Source organism: Nannochloropsis gaditana (genome assembly GCF_000240725.1).
Source record: "Nannochloropsis gaditana CCMP526 unplaced genomic scaffold scaffold330, whole genome shotgun sequence".
Classification (NCBI taxonomy): Eukaryota; class Eustigmatophyceae; order Eustigmatales; family Monodopsidaceae; genus Microchloropsis; species Microchloropsis gaditana.
This window is the reverse complement of record NW_005803623.1, coordinates 12,378-31,701: the sequence shown is the minus strand read 5'-3', so window position 1 is coordinate 31,701 and position 19,324 is coordinate 12,378. Positions and strand designations below refer to the sequence as shown.

The window sequence follows — 19,324 nt, the reverse complement described above, 5'->3', positions numbered from 1 at the left end:
CCCAAGGGCTCCTCCATCTGCCTTCCCTCCGCCTCCCTCTCCATCGCCGCGGACAGAGAATCCACTTGAGTGCCCCCTCCCTCACCGTCCACGTCCACCTGCGTCTCGGTCCACAAGAGTCCGTCCTCCTGCACCGCATCCCCCGGCGACAAAGGCAAGGCTGGAGGAGACTCCACTTCCGCATGGTACACATTCCGCGGCGAGCCGTCGGGCCCGCGTGCCCCCCTGGGACTCTCCCTCCCCACACAGGGGACAGACGGCGAGGAAACACGCTCGGCTTCGGCACGTGCGGCATCTACAGGGGTGGGGGTGCTGTGTAGGCTCTTCTGGGCTTTGGCCTGCCTGCCCGGACTTGAACTCGAGAGGGATTCGCTCACATTCATCATAAGCTCTTCGAAATGAAGAGATGCCGGCCCCGAGCCATCGCCATTCCTGCTTTTCATTGCTGCGGCGGCCATCGTGGCGGGTCTCGATGGGTACGGCGGGGGGGAAGGGCCGCCTGCTTGGCCCTCCTGAGAGTTGGTGGGGTAGGTAGGCGGAAATTTGACAGGGGCCACGACTGAGCCGGGGGCGCGATCCGCTGCCGCACTTTCAAAGGAGGCAGGGGTAGGCACCGAGTATAAGAAGCCGGTGTCATGTTCTCCCACACTGTCCATCTTTTTCGGAAAAAAATTGACGAAGGTCTCTGTCGACTCTGTTGTTGAGAACTTCCTGTGCGGTGGTAAGGGCAAGAAGAAGCGAAAACCAATGAAAAGAAAAGTGGAGGAAGAGGCCGCTGCGTAAGGCACACAGAAGCCTTGCGTCAATCTACTGCGCCTCTACGTTGAAGCCTCGTGCGGGAGAACGTGGTTTGGGATTATCTCGACGGCTTTTCCGTCTAGTGAAAGGCGCGGGAAACGAGTAACCTCCCCACCCCTGCTCCCAGGCACGTAAATATGTGAAATCTTACAGGGAAGGCGCCGGCATGTGTGATTGTGCACCTCCAGTCGGTATAAGTACCCTTTTCAGTAAATTGTACAGGCAGTGACGTGTGCTTCGCCGTCGTTACGTCTCCATCCGTCCGACGTTCGTTCTCTGTGCCTCACAAGAGAGGTATCTGAGCATCATAACGGTTTGTAAAATCGCGCGGCGAAGTGTGGCAAGCTTTTGACACCCACAATTTATGAATTTTTCTTTTTATCCTGTATTGAGCCTTGGAGTGCTTTATTCCATTTACAAATCGAAGATATTTCCTCTCACGCTCCCTCAGTTATGTTGTACAGCAAATTCGCCAGCCACCGATTTATCGTCACGTCGTCCTTCAGGCATTGAGAAAACGTCTGATCGCTCCTCAACGCGTCAGGCAAGCACTGGCGGAGGGCATCGCGGGCACGAGGGTTCTCAGACAGGCGCAGGTAGCATCGGACGATGTGCTTTAGCAGGCGGACGGAGGGCACTTCGATCAAAGCCTGAACCATATTGCTCAAGACGGTGGATACTGCGAAAAAACGCTCGGCTGTGGCACAAATGTAGTTCAGACCCATCTCATCCAATAGCACTTTTTGCACGATGAAGGTGGCGACGGTTTTGGAAAGCTCGTTCCCGGTCTCCATGATGCGCAGACAGAGCGGAATGATCTCGGTTTGGAGGAGGAAGGAGATTACTTCCGCGTCGTCCACCTTGACGAGTGCGCCAATCACGCCTAAAGAGGTCAGGCGCAGGTATTCGAAGGGTCGGCTCTTGCTCATGACCGTGTTCAGGAACGGGTAGAGGTACATGGGGATGTGTGCTGGAGGCCGGGAGGAAGAGAAGGACACAAACGTCAGAGATAGGAGCCATCGCTCTGGTAGCTCGCCTGTGCCCTCGAACACCGCACCCACACAAGTGCATGAGCCCAAATGCTGAACACAAAGACTGCACGCCTCTCTCCGCTCCCTTCCTACCTCCGCGCCCCCTCCCCTCGCCCCAACCAACCTTGAAGGAAGAGGCCCCGGGTCTCCGTGTGGGAGGCCACGCACTGCAGGAGCGCCAAGGCGTTGCACACTCGGTTGCTGGCCTGCGCCGTCAAGGTTGGTGGAGTGAGCATGGGGTAGATGGCGATGATCTCTTGCAGGAGCGCGGCCATGGTCCCGACCGAGTGCCACAGGACAGGCGCCAGGTCCGGGTAGACTTCCCTCTTCTTACTCAGCTCCATCAACGCCGTCTCCCGCTGCGTGCCGGGAAGCAGGGAAGGAGACGGAAGTGAGATGCAGAGAAAAGAGGGAGGGAGTTACAAGGACGGGTGAGAAAAGGGCAGAGAGAGGACGTGGGGGATGATTCAGGGATCCCAACTCGGCCCCTCTCCCCCTTCTTCTACTTCACTCCCTCGCGCTCGCCTAGTTGGCGTGCGCCTTGATTGCCCGGGCCTGCTCGTTTGAGTGAAGCATGTCCATTCCACGCTGTGCTTTATGGCATTTTCTAACCTACGTGCTTGCCCCAGGGATTCTACGACTTCGCTCTTCATCCCCAACTCTACCTTACTCAGCTCCGACAGCTGCAACACCAGTGGGATCAATTCCTCATACGCCTGTCCACCTCCTCCTGCAAGGCTATTCGACTGTGCAGGAACACTGACATTCACTAGGCGTACGTTGCAATTGGTAGTTCGCATTGGGAATGAAAGCGATGTGAGAGAATGGATGCGGTTGCGCACGCTTAGGTAAGGCCCGTACTACGCATTTTGGTGTGGCAGAACACAGGAGTACAGATCCCACACAAAAATAATATGGTCGTTGGTGTGGAGAATAGACATATGCCTGTCCTCTGTTCCCGCGATGTCCGCCATGGTGCTGGTATTTTACACTTCTGTCGTTGCTACTAGCAAGACATGTTGGTGTCCACACAAACAAACATGCATAGATGTTTTCCACGTACCTGCACCCAAAGTATTCAGAGGATTCATGCCCAGCATTAGCAATATGGCATCTGAGCATGTAATGTTGGTGATGAAGGGGGTATCAGTGATCTAGTGGCGTCTGGGAGGGCCATGGGAGAGAATCTGTTGCCGGTATCAGGGCGAAGCCCGCGATATGCACATACGATACACCATTATGACAGTTTCGTCATCAATAACAGCCAGAGCCACGACCAAATACCTTCGATACACCACACGACCCCTTCTCCTCCTTTCCTCCTCTCCAACAGACCTGCAGCCGGCGAGCACCGGGCGCGAGGCCATGTTCCAGTGTTTCTTTTGGGTCCGAGTGACGGCGTGGACTGCCGCGGGCGAGTCAGCTGCCAAACCCTTCATTGCGACGATTTCTCCCTGCCAGGCCACCCGCACCTGGGGGGCCACGTTCACCGGTTCGTACATCGACACCCTGTCCTGCACTGCGACCTGGTTTTTCGTCGGGCTTTGTCTTGTATGTTTTTTTTTTGGGGCGTGGTTATCCAGGTTCGTGGGGTTACCGTTTGCTTCCGGCCCACTTTCAGAACAAAGCTGCCAGCTCATTTCCTTGTCAGCGAGGGACAAAGTCAGTCACCCCCCGTTTCTTTGTCTGACGAGAAATGCAGGAGTCTCAAGGGAAATATGCCGGGTATAGGCTACTTGGCTTCAGGACGAGCCATCTAGACGAGATATCCGACCCCTCTCATTCGCTTTTGCGTCGTTGTAACTCTTGGTGTTATGGCAGGGACTGGGTGGGCATTGGACGTTGAGACCTCGTTCTCCCCTGGTGCGACCTCAACGTCAAGAAGGACTTGTCTGACCCCTGTGCTTACGTGGACGTGCTTTAAACAGGCTTGACACTCTCGTTTCTTGATCTGGAACCGCGTATGAAGTCGCACATGTACTTATCCCCACGTTTCTTGTACGTTAAGCGTTATGCGCGTGAAAATGCGGCTTAACTTCTATGATCAGCCTTCTAAGTCTAAGACTCCCCCGGCATGTCCCTTGCATTGATCTTTTCTGCACAATTCAATGTTTCAGTGAACGATAATTGCACATAATCATCCTTGAGTTTTACTGCTCAAAGCCACGACTGCTGGAATTGAATTAGAAGTCGCAGCAGCCCTTAACAAAGTCTCGGTGTGACGGAACATTCCAGACCCATTCTTTCTTGAGCCCAGCCTTTTGTGGGGAAGCAACAGGCAAAACAACACGTGTGGCCATCTTTGACCCCGTGACCCAGCATGCACGCTCGCACTAACTGCCTACATTGGTGATAGTGACCTCGTCGCCCGGCACTCTTTCTCCCGACTGACATATCATGCTCTTCCTCTTTGCGCCCCCCCCTTTTCCAGGTATTATCCTAGCCACATCGCCTCGTCGTTGCATTCCTGGTTGGATGGGGTGCTTGGGCGGGGCGGCGGCACCATCGACTTGAAGAACTCCGCAACATTTTGTAGCACAGGCGGCAGCGAACAGAAAATTAGGGCGCATTGATGTGCGCGGAGGAATCCGAGACAACCAGTGGGCTCTCGCAGCCGGTTCGGGAAGCGAAAGCCAAGAAAGGACCTGCTGCAAATGACCCTTCTCTGGAGGCGGTGGATCCCGCGAGTAAAGCCCCCACCGCCAGCGCCTCTTCCTCTGGCTCCTCGTCCTCCTCTGCCAGCTCCTCCCCCTTCCATCGCTTCTCCTCCCCACAGCCCAGCCTGGCCTCCCAGCCGGCCCTCCCTTTCAACATCAACGTGGGCGTCATGGGCCACGTGGACTCGGGGAAAACCTCCTTAGTCCGTGCCCTATCCACCCATCTGTCCACCGCGAGCCTGGACAAGCACCCCCAGTCCCAGGAACGGGGTATCACCCTCGACCTCGGCTTCTCCTCCTTCCTCCTTCCATACTCCGCCCCTTCCCCCTCCCGCGCTTCCTCGTCCACGCCCCAAACCCTCCAAGTGACCCTGGTCGACTGCCCCGGCCACGGGTCGCTGATACGCACCATCATCGGCGGTGCCCAAATCATCGACCTGGTTCTGCTCCTGGTGGACGCGACCAAGGGCGTGCAGGCGCAGACGGTGGAGTGCGTGATGCTGGCCGAGGTAACCGCGCCCACCCTCGTGGTGGCCTTGAACAAGATCGACTTGTTCCCGGCGGAGGAGAGGGAGGAGAAAGTGCGTGCGGCGACGGCGGCCTTACGCCGGGCCTTACGTTCCTCCCGCTTCCAGGATGCGCCCATCGTGCCCGTGGCCGCCGTGATGGGGGGGGAGACGGCCGTAGGTAGCTCGAGCAGGGGCGTGGGAAGCGGCAGGGGAAGGGGAGAGAAGCAGAAAGGGGGGGCAGCGGGGAAGAGGAAGGAAAATTCCGGAACCAGGCCCCCTGGAGAGGAACATCCGGGTATTATGAGTCTGGGCCTGGAGGATCTCTCTCGGGCCTTGCAGAAAACCATCTCTCTGCCGCGTCGGAGCCCTTCAGGGCCTCTGTTCATGGCGGTCGACCACTGCTTCCCTTTGAAAGGGCAAGGGACGGTCTTGACAGGTGAGGCAGAGGGAGGGGGGGAGGGAGGGATGGAAGGAAGAGGCAGAGAGGCGAAAGGAAAGATATGAAGCACGGGAAAGGCACAAGAGACATCCCATGAGACGTGGAATGACTTCTGTGACGGCACCGTTCCAGGCTCGAAGAGGATTGGCCGCCACCCTCCAAACCGATGCAACAAGAAGTTCTCACCGTGATCACCCCACCCTTGCCCCCTTCCCCCTTTCCCTCCCTCTCCGTACCGTAGGCACCGTGTTGCGCGGGCGCGTGTCGGTGCAGGACGTGGTGGAACTGCCCGCCCTGGGCCTCACTCGTCGGGTCAAGAGCCTCCAAGCCTTCCATCGGAGGGTCACGGAAGCCCAGCACGGGGACCGCGTCGGCCTCTGCCTCACGCACCTGGACGCGAAGGAGATGGAACGAGGCGCCTTGTGCACGCCGGGGTCGGTGCCCTGGGTGACGTGGGCGGTGGGCGCGGTCCGGCAGATCCGAGCCTTCCGGGGGCGCGTCAAATCAGGGGATCGGATCCACGTGTCGGTGGGACACGGGACGGTCATGGCCACGCTGACCTTTTTTGGCGCGAAGGAAATGGTGCGAGGAAGGCAGAAAGACAGGAAGTTAAGGCAGCCGAGGGAAGGGAGAGATGGGGAGGGAGTCAGTGATGACGGGCTGGAGGCACGGCACTGGGCCCCGCCTGACTTCCCTTTCTGCTGGGAGGAAGACTACCTGTACCAAGCCGAGATGGCGGGCGCTGTTGAGGACGAGGAGGAGGGCGAGAAAGAGGCAGGGTTCGAAGTCTCAAAAGAGGGAGAGAGACGTCGTCGCCGGGAGTATCAGGAACAGTATGCCTTGTTTAAATTCGAGACTCCTGTGCTCTGCCCCCTGCCCTGCTTAGTGATCGGTTCTCGCCTGGACGTTGACATCGGCCACAGACAGCATCCGGAGCCCCCAGACCGACAGCAGAAGCCCACGCATGCCCAGGGCGCTCGGGAGGGACGTTTGTCCCCTGCTTGGAAGGGTGGGTGCCGCCTCGCCTTCTGCGGGACCCTTTTGGAAGCCTTGAGTGAGGAAGACCTCCCTCGGGTCCGCATCTACAAGCCGAAAATGCGCGAAGGGAGCATCTATCGTTTGGGCGAAGCCCTTCCAGCTTTGCCTAAGGACCCTCCCTCCCTGGCCCGGCACAGAGAGGTGACCGCCCAAGGCTTCTTCAAGAAAGAGACCAGCCTCCGCCCGTTCTTAGGCATGGAGGTAGAGACGGCGAAGGGGCAAGTGGGGAGATTGGAGTCGGGCTTCGGGCGGGGAGGTAAAGTGCGGGTCCGCTTCGATGAGAAAGGAGGACTGGCGGGGGGGCACGTCGGGGATAAGCTCTTCCTGCGCTTCCGCCGATATGTGTTTGACCAGGAGAAACGGATGGTGCAGAGGCGACAGGCCGGGAGGGACATGTCTGGGCTCTCCCTCTTGCTCGGAGAAGACACCGAGCCCGAGGTGGAAGTGGAGGGGGACAGGGCGGAGGGAGGGGAGGAAAATTCGGTGGAGGGAGGACCAGCGGAGGCCGGGCGGCGCGAGGAGGTGCTGGACGGAGACGGCGTCTCCGAGCCACGAGAAGAGGAGAAGCGGGTCTTGGAAGGGGTGGACCTCTCGGCGCTGGAAGACAGTGCCTCCCACATGTACCTGGGCTCGCAGCACCCTGCGGCCAGAGGGAACGCGCTCCGAGACGGGCCTAGGGACGAGGCCGTGGCCACGGAGGCGGTGGCGGCGGTGCCGGTGCAGTTGGGGGCGGAGGGGGACGCGGAGTGGCGCATGGGCCACATTGAGAAAGTACGGGCAGACGGTCTGGTGATCGTGACGGGGCTCTTCACCATGGAGGAGGACGTGAGGAACTACAAGGACTTGAGGGTGGGTTTGAGGACCGAGGAGGGGCAGGAGGCCGTGGAGGGGTACGTGGTGGGGCCTTTTGGGAAAGGGGGAAAGGCAAAGGTGCAGTTCCCACGGGAATGCCACGGACTGGAAGGTGCGTGGGTGACTCTGTCGTTCTCGCTGATGCCGCAAGGGGAAGAGACGGGGAAACACGAGGACGAGTAGGACAAGGGACTCTGAGGATCCGGACGCGAGACGGGCAGGAGCGGTGCGTTCCAGTTCGGAGGATGGAGATAGGGAATTTTAATTCCATGGAGGGACACGGCGTTGGAAGAAGAGGACCGTGAGGACATTTGCTCGCCCGGATGAGGTCGAGCTCGCATCGACGCCTCGTGGGGCGTTTGGATGTAGATTGGGTCGACCAGAGTCAGGAAGAGAAAGGGGAAGGACCGAGGAGTCGTAGAGGGAAGGGAGAACAACGATCGAGGGATCCTGAGGATAGGTAGTACGTACGTGCTCGTAGGAGCGTGAGAAATGAAGACGAATGGGACGAAAACAATGAGAATTTCGTGGAAGATCAGGCTTCATCTTAACGTGAGTTAGGATCAGCATTAGGACAAACAGTTGACGCGCAGCCCCCATGTAATCCCAGCCCGGTATGCAGCGGTAAAGTTAAAAGACACACTTGCGGATTTTTTTTTCTACTTGGCACACAAGACAGATTCACAAGGAGGCCCACCGGTAGAGGTGTGCGATTTACCAGCCCCATCCATTAAAGAAGTAATGACAAGCGACATAAGAAAGAGTCAAGATTGGAAACGACCCTCGGACACATCCGCAAAAATACTTTTACTTTCTCAATGGTCCATGACGTGACATGGCGTTTGCCATAGCAAATCGCTTACAACAGCGGGGCAGATGCTGTGGTTTGTTTCAGACCGAGCATTTCAGCATATAGAATCCCCCATGAAACAGTCACCCTCCGCGTTTAGATCTATCATGTACAGGCGTGCACAAGACGCGCATCCCCTACCATCGCCAACTTCCACACTGGCTACCCCTAGCAAATAATCAGGGGAGCTTTCTGCCCCAGCAGCAAGGAGGCCACGCTGTGGAGGACACGGTCTGCCACCGACACTCCCGCCTTTTCCTCCTCGTCCACAAGCACTCTTCCTATTCGCTTGACACACCGACGAGCAACCATCTCCCTGATGCTGGTCAGTACTGCCATGGCCGTAGTCGGTCCCAACGATGCCCCGCCACCCCTCCCGCCCCCGCCCTGCCCAGGCAAGAAAAATGAGCCCGGGAAACGCCTCGCGTCCGGGGCCGGTGAGACCTTTACCACGTCGTGCGTCAACAGTCGCCAGGCCAGATACTCCTCTGAGGTCATGATCTCGTCGACCAATCCCAGGGCCTTGGCCTCCCGCCCTTGCCAGACCTCGCCCGTGCCCACCGCCTCCACGTCCACCATCTTCCGCCACCGGCCAATGTGGGCTTTGAAGGCCTCGTGGACCTTCGCCAGGTCCTCCCGGAGCTTGCCCAGTGCCTCTTGGTCCCCCTTCGCGTCCCCCACCAGGAGCATGCCCCCGCTCCCCTTGTGTTTCCCCGCCTTGATCGAGTAGGCGTGGATGCCCAGCCGTTTCAAGGCCACCCCCACGTTCAGGACAGGCACCGAGGTGGTCGCCCCGATGGACCCGATCGTGGCGAAAGGGGCTGCCACCAACGTGTCCGCCACCACCGCCAGCATGTAACCCCCGCTCGCCGCGATTTTGTCCACGCACACGGTCAGACGGATGCCGGCCCGGCGGAGCCTCTCCAACTGGGCGGCGCTTAGGCCGTACTCGTACGCCGCGCCGCCCCCAGACTCGAGCAGGAGCACCAGTTCGTCCCCCCCCGGTCCGGACCGAGCGGTCTCGAGGAGGAAGGACACCACGGAGGTCAAATAAGCGCCTTGGGAGAGGAACATGTCGCCTTTCAGCGTCACCACGTAGGCGCGCGGCCGCGGGGTCGGCAGGGCGGGCAAGGGGGCCGCAGTCGACCCTTGGGTCCCGTTGGGATTGACGGCGGTCCTGTTGAGGGGGCTGTGGGCAGACGACACGGCCCCGGGCTGTGAAGACGAAGACGAGGCGTTTCCCACCTCCCGGAGCTCCTCCTTGCCAGTCATCCCGTACGTTTGGGTATGCCGCGCCTCGGTCCACAGGGGGCCTTGGTTGCTGCCGCCGCTGCTGCTGCTTCCGTTGCCCATCGCCGCCGCTACGGCCGCAGTGAGGGCTGCCTTTCGCGAGACTGCTGCGGCCGTCAGGGCTTGGCCCGTTGTGTCGCCCGTCAAGAGGCTGAGGCGGATACGGTCCGCTTGGTACCGCCCGTTGATGAGCTCAAATTGGAAGAGGGGGGGACCACGAACGGATGCTAGGGCCCGGGGCGTGGAGAGGGAGCTCGGGAAGGGAGGGGAGGGGAGTTTCAAGTCCTTCAAGAGCCCGAGGCGGCCGGCAATTTCTGCCAGAATTGAGACTATCATGAGGCATTGCATCGTGGTCTTGAACGTGAACAAGTGTCGCAGCGAATACAAAACTCCTCCCACAAGCACAATCTTGAAGCCCAGGGCGAAAAGTTGCTTCCGTGGCAAAGTCTTCAGTGCTCTTACCAGCGATGGTGCTACGACGGTTGCATTTGTCGAAGGTAGGGAGACGGAGGAGGAGGTTTGATTTAAGACCTTGGCAGCGAGGCGGGCCACAAGAGACTGCTTCGGTCCTACCTGGTAGGTGTGCCCAGGCCGCCTCTGCCACCGCTTGTATGCCGGTTCATCTTCATCTTCTTCGCTCTCCTCGTCCTCCTCGTCACTTTCCTCCTCCTGGTCTGCGTCTCCCCCGTCCTCCTCCTCCTCCTCTTCCTCCTCCTCTTCCTCCTCCTCCTCCTCGTTCTCCTCTTCTTCCTCATCGTCCTCGTTCTCCTCCTCTTGGTTATCTTTGTCCTTTCCACGATCCTTGTGACTGTCTTTCGATGTGAAAGAATCCAGCGCACCGGACCTAGGAACAGGACCAGGATTGTCTGCTTCTAGAGGAGTCGTGCGTGGTGCAAGGGTCGGAGGGAGTGCGTCCACATCATCAGTAGGGCTAGGACTCGAGTGGTCAGTGATATTCCCTACTCCTGCTGCACCGGGCAAGGCAGTACTGTCCTCTGTTGCATCGTCCGATGGAACCTCATTGGCGCAGGAAATGTGAGAAAATTGCCAAAGAACGAAGACGAGCAGGACTAGTGTCCTTTGAAGCAATCGGCATCTCCAGATAGGACATCTGATACCGTACTTTGGTCGCACAATCGCAGGAACCCGCGCTTCTCTTTGTGCAGCCATCCCAGCCTCCTGTTGTCCCGTGTGCGAGCAAATTATTATAATTTTCCCGAAACAATTAAATGTGACGGACGAAATTATTTGGGCATTGATAACATCGCTGAAGGCAGGCCTTATTTCGAGTGTCTCCTTCGCCTCAACTTTGTTCTCTGCGGCTGAGGCAAGCGAGCGGAGGATAGGACAGCTGTGCTTGCTCCCCCTGCCTATCTCCTTTTCATTTCTCCAGCCTGGATGCCTCTTGATACCATGCAAATGCTCACCGATATCGTTAATTCACGTACACTCACAAGTGTACTCAGATATTGGCAATTTTCATCTCCTTTGTGCTCGAACAGGCCTCTTGCTGCTCGAGCTAGAGAAAAGGCGCCTGAGCACTGATGTTTACGATGTTTCTCGTACCCATGTTCATATGACGAGATTTCGGTCCCTGAGGCATTTCCTTGAGCTTCATGTAAATTCGATCTTGCTATCTTCTTGCATTCATAAGCAAATGGTACAGTGGCAAGTAAGCTTCCACAGGTACGAGATTTTGGGAAACCCCACAAGCACAGACCTAAGGAGGGAAAGCGCGAGGAGGAGAGTTATGAGCGAAGGTTCAAGACCGGATTCACGCGAGGAGAGGCGTGGCAATGCCTCCTACCTTTGTCTTCGGAGTTGAGGTTCGGGAGTGCGCGCCGCAAACACCATCGGCATGTACAGCACCACAAGTGAAGGAGAACACGCCGATTCAACAGCCCTGACATTTCTGAAGCTGTCCATGTGCCGCACGCCGGTTGCAGGCCTGGAAAGGCAAGTGCGGCGGTGTTATGCAGGCTGAAGTGGAGTTTTGTAATTTCGCGAGGAAACGGTCGCCTGGACGTGGCGGCCACAGACGCACAGGCTCGAATAATTTGCACCCGATATGTCCTCTGGCCCCGAGAAAAAAAAAGTTTCTCGATTTACTGCGCTCTGCAGCTCTACGGTTGTGGTCGACATTTTTTTGTGCTATTATGCGAAGAACATACGCAGAAAATTTTCGCTTTCTCTGACTGCGTAGGAGGACCTAACGAGGTCTGTCTTCTCGGCTTCTCAAAGCGTGTGCTTGTACTTTTGTACGACCCAGCTTCGTCATTTTTTTACCCAAGCTACCTTTTGCCACCAACATCCGCATAACTTTTAGCACATTTTCACCGACACAGTGGGGGCTGTCTTGACTCTATCTCAGCTGGATTCGAGGGAGTCAAGGACAAGGGCTAGGCACTGAGGGGAGCAACAGTCTCTTTCAATGACCCAAAGCGACAGCGAGACAAGAAGTTACAACACGTTCGACGATCAACGCGACTACTTGCCGTCAATTTCTACTGCAGCCCCTTCCACCCACCACAATCCCTCCTCTAGCGTGCATCATGCTTCACGTGCTCCCCGCGACAGCGCTCCCGAAGGCTCCTGGCAGACAGGGCGCGAAGATATCGACGTAAGCATCATGACCCTCTGAGGCGAAAGAGGGGGCAGGGCAAAGTGTCTCGTGGCTCCTCTTAGCATTACTTTTCCTGTCATTGATGTTTTTCAATTTCTACGGTCCGAGGCCTAAGCGGTGTGTAATGCCATTCTCACACTTGTCTCCCGCACGTTCAACCACGTTTCAACAGGGCGTGAAGTCGGACCGTTCGAGTAAACTTGTTCTGTCCACGGCTCAAAAGCCGCACGAGAAGTATCGGTCTTCCTGGTTGCCGTTTGGTGCGGACAACTTGGACAGCGAGGGAGGGAGCAGCCACACAAGCAGTCTGACGCACGATGGGACGATGGTGCAACAGACTTCTGAAGTTCAGGTAGGTCCACGTGTACAACTGGGTAAGAGGACGAATAGAGAGTGTTGCTGCTTCATGCGAGGGCGTGTGAGATGTCAAAGGGCGACGGTCTAACAAGGAGTGCTGTAGCGACACCAGTCTCGGGAACCCTTCAGTGGCGCAATATTTTCTGTAGTCTATGGATTGTTAAAAAAATAAGCTTACGATTGATTGTATAGGGCATAGACATGTGTGAGCCAAGGTTGCAACTGCTTCTCTCAACTGTCTGAGCACCGTGCTCCTTCCTCACACGCTGGCTCGTCTTGGGCGCCCCCCCTCTTCAGGACTACGACGAGGCCGAAGGCGCCAGTCCCGTCCACGCAGGCGCGGCGGAGGCAGCGAACAAAGGGTTCAAGAAGCGAGCATGGACACCGAGCGAGGATGGGATTTTGCGGGAGTCGGTTTCAAGCAACGGCGCCAAGGATTGGAACTATATCTCGTCTCTGTTGACAGAGCGGTCAGCCAAACAATGTTGTGAACGCTGGCACAACTACCTAAAGCCCGACATTCGAAGAGACGCCTGGCGGCCTGAGGAGGACAAAGTCATTCTGGAATTCCATCGCGCATTCTGCAACAAATGGAGCAAGATTGCCGAGCTCCTTCCGGGTCGGACAGGGAACTCGGTCAAGAACCGTTACTACTGTCTGCTGCGTCGGGACAAACGGAACGCGAGCGTGAGCAAAGGTCGCTCCCTGCAGCATGCCGAAGGCGACCGAGGGGCCGCACAGGTGCAGCGGGACCAGATGTACTTGCCAAGAGACAGGGGCCCTCCCCATGAGATTTTCTCGCATCAGCAGGGCGGCTGCCTCCCGCCCTCGCCAAAGGCCGTCCAGTCCCTTCAAATGCAGGCCCAACAGCAGCATGGATATTTTGGCCTTTCCAACTCAGCTTTCCCAGCGCAAGACGTGGCTCGATCGCTGCAATCGTTGGGAGGACGAGACTCAGGTCGAACGCCGGGGGGCCTGTCCACGTCCGAGTCCTTAGCGTCTTTCTCCGCGCCACATTCCTCGCAGCAACACCCTCCTTTCCCGACGAGGCAATATCACGCCGAAAACAAGGCAGGGGGTATCGAGGAAGGTTTCCCAAGTGGTCATGCCTGGGACGCGTCGTGGGGGCAGTCCACAGCCGCACCCTCTCTCGACGTTAGCCGTTCACAGCAATCGCATCACCAGCCCATCCCCGCCCCGGGACACTACAACCTGTCCAATGCTCAGGGTCATGGCGGCAACGCCGCCTCGTTTCAGAACCAGGCCTACTACAGTAGCACGGGACAGGGCCTAGGCCCCATGCCCAACGTCCTGCCACCCTTCCCGCCGGGGCCCCAAGCCATGCTAAATTTCAGTGCGGCCAGCAGGCCCAGGGGGGGGTACCAGGGTGCACAAGGACACACGGGATCTGAGGAGGGAAAAGTGCCGAGCACATCCATGTACGCGATGCACTCGGCGGGGTCGGGCATGGGAGTGCACGGTGGCTATCACCAAGGCACAGGAGCTATCACAGATATTCGGTGTCCCTCCAGCGGCGGTGCCCAAAGACCGCCCCTTCCTGGGGGCAGCAACGCGGGAGGGGAGCAGCACCCGTCTTTTCTTTTCCAATCTATGCATTCCGCGAGCATGGCGTCTCCGGCTCTACATGGCTGCAACGAAAGCGAGGGCGGGCATGAGATACCGCGGCAGGGGGAGGGCTTGAGGCAGGAGGAACGGATGGGCAGCCACGTTGACGAGATGCAGGACACACTGTACGGCAGCAACAGAGGTCAAAGCATCTCCAACGCCCAAGCCGGCGAGGGGCCTGGCAGGGACCCCCCCGGTGGGACAGACGGGTACACGGTCGTCTAATTGTGAACATATCTCGGAGGAAATCATGGACTGACTCTTGTTGATGCGTAGTTTTATACATGTGCTGGCGTTGGGCGGCTCGGATCGTCTGATGCCTGTGGTCAAATGCGTGTTCACTGCACGATTGATCGTGGAGGATGCGCTCACGAAAGAAAAAGGCGGGACAGCAGGCACTTTGTTCCAGCCTGAAAGAATCCGCGTGTCGTTCTCCAAAAGGACAGGACGGAAAGGAAGGCGGGATCCGGGAGAAGATATTTACAATGCAACCAGAGGTGGTGGATATCCTCTGGATCGCCATATACAGAGGCTGCATGTCAAGGACGTGTGGCGAGAGGCATGCGTGTGGTTGCGAAGTCAGGAGACAGTAACTAGCTTATTGACAATACTCAACTTAAGATAATCAGGCACCGAGGGTGTCTTTGAGCCCTTGTATGCCGAGAAAAGAGACCAAATCCGCGGAAATTAGAGGAAGAAGAGTGAAAAACGGAAGGACGAGGCAGATAGCCGACGCGGGCCCTTGTTTGCTGGACAGGATTGATCGTGAAGCAACCGATAATGGAAACAACATTGGAAGCGAGGAAGACTTCTAAGGAAAAATATATGGAAGAACAAGGCAGGTGTGGAAGGCCAGGAAAGAGGGAGTTCGACAGGTTGTAGATGTTGAAAGATGAATTTATTTTGCTTGAAACGAAGCTTGTGCCCGCAAGGATTCTACATCCTGAAAAGCAATTTCAGGGGTGCCAAGCACTGACCGTGCAAAAGCGATATAAGAGTAACGAGTCGTGTAAAAATAAGACGATGCTGCAGACAAGCCATCGAATGCTGCGATTTATTTTTGTGTCATTTCCCGGTTCCGCGGTCTGGAGTACCTTCCATTTACGGGTGCTTGTATTTTACCAGATGTCTGCAATTTCCCTTTCATGTCGACCCACGCCTGAGGCCTCCCTCTCCTTTTTTAAATCAGGTCCTCGCATTTGTTCAAAATGTAGATAGTGCCTTACCAGCCTCCACGATCCAATTATCTGAGTTCGTGAACCTCAGAGGTCACATAGTCCCCTAGGGTACAGCGGCTCCAAGTACGTGAGCAGCCCGCCCAGATCCCAATCCCCTGCCCGCCAGCCCACGTAGCCATCGGGGCGAACAAGGAAAAGGCAGGCGGGGTTGCCGCGGGACCCTGACTGTCCTGAGGTGTTCAGCCCAAACGCCTCGCTGACGCGTCCCGACTCGTCGTACATGGAGGTGAGGGCAACGGGCTGGCGGACCTGGTGGCGACCGCCCGAAGACTTCTTGTCTATAGGATCAGAGCGTTCGCGCACCTGAGCACCGCCGTTTGACCCCTGGTGACTGGATCTCGGGTGGGATCGGCTTGAGCTACCCCGGGCATCGACCTTGGTCACGGACTTGGAAGCGCTTCTGAAGCGGCGGGAAATGTGCACAAAGCTGACCATGTCTCGCAGCCGCCGCCAAGCTTCCACCTCCAAATCCAGCTTCGATCTGACGGCTTTCTCCACCGTCAGCCCGTCCTCGACCCCTTCCAAGCCCTCCATCCCCTCCGGCTCCCCGAACATAAGAAGGGTGTGGTCCAGGCCGCGACAGACAACCTCGAGTAGACCCGTGGCCGCACCGGAGGAAAAGCGGACCAAAGGTCCATCCGGCACCCGGTCCCCAGGCTGGGGACTCCCTATTGGGGGCAAGCTCGACGCAGGCAAGGCGGCGGAGGGGAGGAGGGGGGAGGGCGTGCCTCGGTAGGAGAGACTGAGCATGCTCATCCTGGAGGTGATGGCCTTCATCGCCCAGGTGGAGCGGTTCAAGAGGGGGCTGGCAATAGGGAAGAGAACTTTCTGGGCTACCCCGGACAAGAAACCCCGCGTCATCGTGTAGCTGGTCAAGGAATCCGTCCACGCCAAGGTTTGCTCTCCAACTGGGTGTCGTTCCGCGTTGTAGGAGGGAAGAAGGATGCCCGGATCGGCACCCAGACGTTCCACCGCCCCCAATTTCCAGGCCAAATTCACCGCATCGTGTATACCCGTGTTCAATCCCTGCCCGCCCAGGGGGGAATGGATGTGCGCCGCGTCTCCCGCCAAGAAGACGTGCCCGACATTATACTGCGGCACCACGCGACGGTGAATGCGGAATATGCTCGCCCACTTTACATCGTGAAGGCCGGCGAGCTCAGGACATCGGCTCAGGACGAGGTCTTGGAAGCGCTTCAGGATGGCGGCTTCCACGGCCGCGTTTTCCACGTCGGCGATGCGCTTGTCATCCTGGCTGGCGGGGATACCGTCCCCGGCGCAGCGCTTGGATATGAAGCGCAACAAGCCGCAGTCCAGCTCAAATAAGGCGATCACCGGGTCCCCTAAGAGCACTGAGGAGCCCTGAAACCGCTGGCCCGGTTTCACGCTGAAATGCACGTCGAGCAAGAGGAAATCTTCCTCATAGGGGGCGCCAAGGAAGGGCAGTTTGAGGAGCTTCCGGACGCGGCTGTGGCATCCATCGCAGCCTATCACGTACTTGCACGTGAGGTTGCGTTCCTCCCCCGTCTTTACGTCCCGCAAATTGGCTGTCATAGGTCCTTTGCCGACGCTGGGGGTGCCTGAGGCATCACTTTGGTCTTCTGCTTGGACAAAATCGAGAAGCTCCACGCCGCGTTCCACCTCAATTCCATACATGTGTATGTGGGCCTCAAGAATGTCCTCTAATTTTCGTTGGGACAGCATGAAGACGCCCTTGAATCGAGAAGGTATGTGGCAAAAATCCTCCACGACGGTCGTAAAGTCCCCTCGGATCCGCAGGCGGTCGACGCAATGGGCTTGTTCCAGGACGGCAGGAGCAACACCCATGGCAAGAAATTTCTCCATCGTCAATGCGTGAATGCCAAAAGCTTTGCTGTGGGGATCTTTCGTCAAGGATTTATCAATTATTTTGACCTGCAGCCCGTGCCGTGCACATTCAAGCGCCGCCGTCAGCCCCACGGGACCAGCACCGCATACCAAAATCGTCACTTTTTCCGAGGCGGAAGCAATTTCATGCTCCTCCGTGGCTGTGTCGGCTGCGGCAGCACTGCCGGAAGAGCGCAATCTACCAAACCGATTACTGCTCCGATGGAACATGCGTGACTGCGGTATCTGCGGACGCCGATCCTGCTATATTCGACGTGCCCTGCACGTACATTGTGAATAGTTCGGTTGATAGTGGGAATCTGAGGGTCAAATTGTCCTTTTTGGTAATGCTTCTTGTAGTACAAATGCAGGCATGTTTGTTCACCACACTGCCTTTCCTCTCGTTCCTCTTGTTGCGGTTGAGTTGTCTCTCCTTGTTCCGTCTGGTTTACGCGCCTGGAGCCTTGACTCAATTTTCCACTATTTTCTTAGCTCCTTGGCATTTGTTCAATAATTAATGCGCTACAAGCTTGTAAAAAATGAGCAAGTCTTGTTTGTCGTAGAGCTCGAGTGCTGGTAGGCTCAGACAGACACTCTGTGACATAGTCAATTGTCCGAACGGGCATAGCAGTCGTGTTGCTTCAAGTAGTATCCTGGCTCGATTTCGTAGGCATGACTTCCTGCCTCCACTTGTATTCTTCCCGTTGTCGCGCTCACAATCCTTACACGTGGTACCTATATAACATTCAATTAAATATCGTAGTCATGAAGAATCGTAACGACAAGAAGGCCATGACCGCCGGTAATGGCAAGACAGCAATGCCTGGCTGCGAGGTATGTTTTGTTGCCGACAATCAGGGGAAATACAAATGTCCAAATTGCCTCCTCCGCTATTGCAGCGTTTCCTGTTATCGAGAGCACAAGAATGCGCCGTGTGAAAAGAAGGAGCCTGCGTCCACGGCCGCGCACGGAAGAAAGCGGGCCCGTGAAAGCACGAGGGACGACTTCTTCCCTGTCCCCTCGTCCATTGCACGGAAGCATCACAGCGATTTGGCCGCAACACAGGCCGTCGACGACCAGGAAGAGGAAGAGGACGACGGGGCATTGCTAACGGATGACATGCGGAAGGCGTTGATGGGCAGTAAGTGGTTGCAGGGTGCTCTGGAAGACTCCACTTTGTGTAGTCTCTTGACGGATATCGACAGCGATAGGCACCGGGCGCAGAGACTGAGCGAGGAGTTGAACAAGTATCCTGAACTGAAATCCTTCGTGGACCGGGTGCTGCTGGAAATAGGTGCATTGAAGTACGAGGAGGGTCATCTGGTACTCACGTGAGATGGGACGAAGGAGACGGGGCAATGTAACATAGCGCACCAACATTCTCTTCGATGTAGTTCATGGAACGTTTCTTGAAGCTTGTAGTCAATCTTTCAATTTATCTACGAATGGCTGCATTTTCACTGCCGTGAATTGCTGGTCATTTGTCACCCCGCACTGTCCTTTCTCCTCGTCCCCATATCCACACCGTATCACACACTTGAGGCACGCAAGTCTTGCCGCCCCGCTGTCACTTCCCCTTGGTATCCATCCCTTAGTGGCACCACGATCCTGAGTCTCTCCTCCCCCGAACTAAGAAGGTCCTTTTCCCAGGCCTTCCTAGACGATGTAAACCGTTTGGTCCACAAGCATCAAGTGGTTGTCTGCTTCCAAGCGCTGCAAAAACGTATCCATCTCCTCGCCGGAGAAGCACCCCTGACCCTCCCCCACCACCGCCCCCTTCAACTGCTCTAACGAAATCTGATCCAAGCCGCCTACATTTTCAATCACCGCCTGGGAAAGCTTTCTCTTGAAATCCAGGAAACGGGTATCCGCTGCGGGTGGTGGCACGGCGGCGTGCTCCGAGGGCACCGCCTCCCCTACGTCTTGGACCCCTCTTTCTTGTCGTGCTTGTGGGTGGATCGGAGCGTCAGCTTGGACGCTCGCGTCTCTTGGTGGGGAGGAAGACGCGGCCCTCTCCGCCACAGCCGATGGGTCTCCCTTGCTCGTCATACATGTCCCCGATCCACCCCCTTGGGGCGGCGGAGGCGCCATCTTCCTGGACTCAGACTTGTGCATTGGACCCCGTGCCTTGGTGGCCGGGTGGGACGTCG

General features: G+C 57.2%; 3 protein-coding genes across 3 annotated transcripts; 2 read left to right on the top strand and 1 right to left on the bottom strand.

The window, feature by feature from the left end:
• Positions 1-8,523: 8,523 nt before the first annotated feature.
• On the top strand, positions 8,524-8,827 carry NGA_2032400 (uncharacterized protein; the record flags this gene model as incomplete). The annotated part of the gene is made up of 1 exon (XM_005854980.1): positions 8,524-8,827. A coding segment is annotated over one exon (304 nt), but the record flags the coding sequence as incomplete, so codon positions are not given.
• A 95-nt stretch (positions 8,828-8,922) lies between these two features.
• Positions 8,923-9,910, bottom strand: NGA_2021900 (periplasmic protease; the record flags this gene model as incomplete). The annotated part of the gene is made up of 1 exon (XM_005854979.1): positions 8,923-9,910. A coding segment is annotated over exon 1 (986 nt), but the record flags the coding sequence as incomplete, so codon positions are not given.
• Positions 9,911-17,907: 7,997 nt separating this feature from the next.
• Positions 17,908-18,546, top strand: NGA_2097900 (hit-type zinc finger protein; the record flags this gene model as incomplete). The annotated part of the gene is made up of 1 exon (XM_005854981.1): positions 17,908-18,546. A coding segment is annotated over one exon (602 nt), but the record flags the coding sequence as incomplete, so codon positions are not given.
• Between the last annotated feature and the right edge of the window lie 778 nt (positions 18,547-19,324).